Source organism: Cicer arietinum, chromosome 2, assembly GCF_000331145.2.
Source record: "Cicer arietinum cultivar CDC Frontier isolate Library 1 chromosome 2, Cicar.CDCFrontier_v2.0, whole genome shotgun sequence".
NCBI classification, from domain to species: Eukaryota; Viridiplantae; Streptophyta; class Magnoliopsida; order Fabales; family Fabaceae; genus Cicer; species Cicer arietinum.
The window spans coordinates 4,076,639-4,082,546 of NC_021161.2; the positions used below are offsets into that span (position 1 = coordinate 4,076,639).

The window sequence follows — 5,908 nt, forward strand, 5'->3', positions numbered from 1 at the left end:
TATGAAGAATCAAATTTCTTTTTCTTCAGGGTGTGAACTTTGATAACATGTACATAACTGTAAAGATTAATTTATTGAGTCGAGTATGACCATACTAAACAAGAAAATTTTCCCTAAAAAATTTTAGAATCAAATATTCAACCATACAAGAAATAAATTATTGAATAATTGATTGTTTACATATACATAGAGAGATATTTTTATGGTTTTCTGTATATACCAATTTGTTTTATGCAATACCAAATAATTTTTATAATGTTGAAAAATGAAAACTGTCAACTATAAAAAACTGGCAAAAAATATCTTTAGACACATCGAAAAGTTATAATTCATAGATGATGAAATATTTTTTTCCTAGAAAAATAAAAAAGAAATTTCTTCGTATATAATGATATATTTTTTTTGTAATTTTTAATTTTTGATTTAAAAATATTTTTTATTGATTAATGTTAATTAAAATTAGTGAATTATGTTAGATTTGTAATTGTAATCAAGAATCTTTTTGTAAAAATCTCTGCGCCATCTCTAAACTAATTAACTAGATAGGTTGTATGTTTTTTTTTTACTAAAAATATATTGAAAATAACACAAATTCATCGTCGTTGATAGTGAAAAGGAGGACTTTGCAAGCAAATTCGCAACACATACTAATAGCATAAAATGGTGAAATCCCTACAAAGAGGACACCATCAAAGTAATTAGAATTTCTAGTGTTGAGAGCCAGATCAATGCCTAAATTTGTAATATATTGGAGCTGATGTGTCTGTCAATCTAAAACAAAAAAATACTACAACAAAATATTAAATCAAATATTATCGTATCTAGACGATAAACAAAACAACATGCATCAAGATTACAAAATTATTAAAAAAAAATAAGGAAAGAAAAATAAAATTTATGTACTATAGTCTACACAAGTGCACTAAATGAAGAAGAAAAAAAAAAGCAAGTAAGACTTGGCTCAGTTAACCAAATTGATATTGTTAAGATTTTATGTTGAAATCTGAAATATTAGACTTTAGTTCATAGTTAAAAAAAATCTACTTCAAAAGATTAATCTATTAAGTAAAAAGACTCTCATAATTTTGTATTATATTGAACACTTTTATATACGCAATGTATTATATAACTCTTGTTTCCTATTTTTGTTAGTCTATGTTTTAGCACTAAATGAGAAGATGCAATTTAATCAACAAGCAGGGATGGATCTACCTAGTGTAGATTAGGAGCAACTATCCATAAATTTTATTTTGCATTTATGGTTATAAAATACTATCTCTCATTAAATATAAATTAAGATTTTCAGGAGAAATTTCTTTATAGTTTTATAAGATCTTTTATAAATTATAAATTACTTTTTATTAATATATATTGAATTCATTTGTATAGTTTTTTTTTTGTCACTAATAATAAATACTATAATTTTGTCAAAAATAAAAACAATAAAGACTATAGTAAAAATATTAACTAATTTTCTATTGAAGGATAAAATTGTAAAAATAATCTTAATTATCGACAAATTTTATAATTGTTATTAATATTTTTTTAATTTTAATTATTAAAAATTACCTTAAATTATTACTCTTTTTGACAGACAAGAAAGAATCAAGCGAGTGGAGGGAAAATTGAGAGAGAGGAGGCTAAATTTTTTTATAACTACTTTTTAGGGTTTTTTTTAATGTTTGAGAAGCTAAATAATAATATTATTATTCAGTTGAACAATTAAAAAGAATAGCAAATAAACTAATATTAAATTAATGCAAACGTGTCTCTTCTCTTATATAAATATCCCTATCTTGCTGTTTTATCTTATATAATATTGTACTTAACAAATTAAACTAAAAGATAATGGAAGGGTTTGAGGAAGAATTAGAAGAGCCTGTGAGTCCTACAGGACAATATTTGAATAGCTCCTCATTGTGTGTATACATTCTTGGTATGATAAATTTTGAAGTTCCAATAGATGACATACCAGCACTGTCACTTCTTCAAGAAAAATTCATTCCCACGAACACACGTTTCTCCTCCATCATGGTAACAATCAATCATATTAAAATGACACGGTGATTTATATTAAATTTTTAACTAGATATGTCAATATTTCTACTAACATTTTTGTATATATTTCATCTCAGAATAATATATTTTAAAAGCATATAATATATATTTACAAATTTTTTTGACTTGAATAGATTGAAGACAAAAACGGAGAGAAAAAATGGAAGAAAGTTGAAGTAAAATTAGAAGAACATGTTAAAACTCCTATATTTCCAAGTAGCAAATCATCACTCTATGATGAACATTTTGATGAGTATATGTCAAAACTAGCAATGGAACGTTTACCAGAAGATAGACCACTTTGGGAAGTTCACCTTATTAAGTACCCTACAAAAAATGCAGCTGGTAGTGCAATACTCAAACTTCATCATGCACTTGGAGATGGTTACTCTCTCATGGGTGCTCTTCTTTCATGTTTTGTAAGAGTTGACAATCCCTCTCTTCCATTCACACTCCCTTCAACTCAAACACCTAAATCAATTTTCAACAATAAAGACGTTTTTAAGAATTATATTTTCTCTATTTTCTCCAATGTATTTAACACTATATCGGATTTTGGATGGAGTGTTTTAAAAAGTAGTTTGGTTAAAGATGATTTTACACCAATAAAGTCTAATGCAAATGATACTAAGCTTCTACAAATTACCGTATCAAGTATCTCGGTCACTATGGATCACATCAAAGAAATAAAATCAAGACTTGGAGTGGTAGGTCAAATATCTCAAATTAATTATTATTATTATTATTATTATTATTATTATTATTATTATTATTATTATTATTATTATTATTATTATTATTATTATTTACGTCCTAATTGCAACATTAGATATTTCAAATTAATTTAAAACTTTGTATTAAGTTTTTATATTTTTATATTAACTTGCATACTTTTTTTTGTGTGACCAAATTTAATACAGAGCATAAATGATGTGCTTGTTGGCATAATTTTCCTTGGAATTCGGTTATATATGCAAGAAATGAATAAAGATTCAAGCAAATATAAGTCGACAGCATTGGTGTTGATGAATACAAGAAGTATCAAAGGTTATAAGTCAATTAAGGAGATGGTTGACAAGAACAATAAGAATGGTCCTTGGGGAAATCAATTTGCATTTTTGCATACTCCAATTCCAGAGCTAAATGATACAAAAATTGAAAATCCACTTGAGTTTATATTGGAAGCTCATGAAGAGATTAATAGGAAGAAAAATTCTTTGGGTGCACCTCTAACTGGCTTGCTTTTAAATGTTATGAAGAAATTGAGAGGCCCAGAGGTATGTAGCTATTCTTTAATCAAATGCATTATTACATGTCTTTCAAAGGGACTTGGATTCCATGTTATCGTGAAATTTTGCATTTATGTAGTCTAATATCAGTGACTGTTTCAAGATCATTCAATTTATATTTAAGTTTAGTATTTTAAATTATAAAATTAGAATATATATATTTTATGAGATTATTTAATCTCAATCGAACGATCACTGATGTCTTGAATATGTGAATGAGAATTTTCTATTGTCAAATAATCGATTTTCTTAGAAAAATACTGCAACTAATCATATCATTGAATAATTTTTTTATCAATCCTCCCTCTGAGCTTAGATGTAAGGAAACAAATATATCTATATGTATTTTTTTTTTTTAACTTATATTCAATGTTGGAGGAAGTATCTAATTTCGATTTTGAATTTTAAAACAACTTTTCATAAATCCTTACGTTCTAGCCTAACTTTAAACGTTGATATGATTATGTTGAACATGTCTCAAGTTTAAACTTGAAAATTCGGAGCTGTGTAAGTGAATTTGTTACCATTTTGTCTACAAAAAATGAAAAACAACTTTTAATGAAAACAATAATAAGCAAACTACTCAAACTCCTTGTTACGCATTTTTTACTATTTTGGGTTTAAAATATCTAATTATATCATAGTTTTAGAATTGTATGCTTTTAAAAATCTAAAACATAATAATGAACCTATCCCTACTCAACTTTTATATAAACGAATTTGAATCTTATGTTTCATCTCTTATGAATAACGGTAGCATTTTTTAAATATTTTTAACACATTTATAAAATTTAATTTCGATTATTAAAATTCAACTGATCTTCATATCAAAAATAAAAAAACGTATTGAAAATAATATGTTGGATAATTGTCACTAGGATTTTCCAAATAATTGTGTAGCATTTGTTTACCTCTTTCAAAATGTGTAAGAAAATAACAAAAAGACATAAATAAAACATTTATTCAAATTCTTCATCTATAAAATAAAGTTAAATACATTTGCAGTCCCTATAAAATTATAAAATTTTATTTTTCCGTCTCTTTAAACAAATTCTCAACTTTTTATTCCATAAAAAAATTTAGTCTCTATGTAAAAAAAAAATTTGTAAAAAATTTATACTTTTAATCCCTAAAGAAATCCATATAAAATCAAAATAGGAACTAAAAGTGAATAAATTTTTTTAAGAAGTGAACTTGAAAGGTCATAATTTTATAAAACTAAAATTAATATCTTTTTTTATATGAACATTAAGAAAAAAAAAAACTCTTCATAGAGATCTTTATCTTTTTTTAATGCATTATTGACTTCACTTTCAATTCTCTTAATTAATCAAATTTATTTTAGGCTTCATCTAGGTTTTTATTAAAAATAAAAAGTTTCAGTATGATTTTCTTTTATGGCAACAGGCTTCAGCTAGATATATATACAACACTATAGGAAATTCAAGCCTAACAATTTCCAATTTAGTTGGACCAATGGAGCAAATGACTGTGGCTAACTATCGAGTAAATAGTATATACCATATTGTTACAGGTGTACCAAATGTAAGTATCTATGTCATTGTTTCTACCATAATTCATGTCATTTTTCTTGTCATAATGGAATTATATGTTTGTTCTACATTTATTTGATAGATTTTTTTTATTTTATAAGAATGTTTTTTTAGAGAGTAAAAATATTATTTTTCTACAAAAAATTTAAAAAAAAAAATTGAGACCGAAAGTAAATTAGTTTTTTTAAAGACTAAAAAACATACATATTTTTGTAGAAACTAAAGATTTAGGTGTTAATTTTGAATCCTAACTTAATTTCCCATGAGTGAACCCAAATTCACTTTTATTTTTATTTTTGTAATCTCATTTCGTCCCTTTTTAAAATTGTAGTATACACATAATCAAGAGTAACTCATACATTTCTTTTACTCAATTAGCTACAACCATATAACTAAATGGTCATATTTGGATAAAATTCAAGTAAACCAAAATATTCATCTATAGTAACGATAAGTATCTTAAAATTTAAATTGGAAAATAAGGGTTGTTATAAAAGTAAATTAAATTCATTTTAATTCAAGAAAAAAATTATGAAACTCAATTTAGTACAGGAGAAAAATAAAAGTAACTTCTAGTCTCTAAAAAAATAAAACTAGGATAAATTTGTCAATCCCTAAATAATCTATTTTTTCAATAAATTATCCATTTTATTATTTTTCTTTTTTGACATTCAAAAAAATACATTCAACTACAATGGTTATTCAATTAAATATCAATGACAGTTAGAAAATCTAAAAAAGATCCATAACAAGTCTAAAAAATAGAACAAACATATACTAAAACACACTATATGTTATTTAGTTCATAGTTATAATGATATATCTATGTAGATGATGGTTGCTAAAATGCTAAAGAAGAGAAAGAAAAAGAAAGTCATTTATTGAACAATAAATTATTTAAGGACCTTTTCTTTTGTACGACAAAATTACCTATTTTTAATTATTGTTAGATATCTAATTGTCCCTTATCCTTCAAAAAATATATAATAAATGATAAATGCGTTTTCA

The 5,908-nt window shown here is 24.5% G+C and overlaps 1 protein-coding gene across 1 annotated transcript in view; it reads left to right on the forward strand.

Moving 5' to 3' along the window:
* Positions 1-1,811: 1,811 nt before the first annotated feature.
* Positions 1,812-5,908, forward strand: part of LOC101509936 (wax ester synthase/diacylglycerol acyltransferase 4-like) — a 4,912-nt gene continuing 815 nt past the window's right edge. The window contains exons 1-4 of the mRNA XM_004516623.4: positions 1,812-2,034; positions 2,193-2,765; positions 2,979-3,335; positions 4,755-4,892. Of these exons, the coding sequence (XP_004516680.1) occupies positions 1,849-2,034; positions 2,193-2,765; positions 2,979-3,335; positions 4,755-4,892 (1,254 nt within the window). The 5' untranslated portion in view covers positions 1,812-1,848. The remainder of the gene's footprint in view (positions 2,035-2,192; positions 2,766-2,978; positions 3,336-4,754; positions 4,893-5,908) is intronic.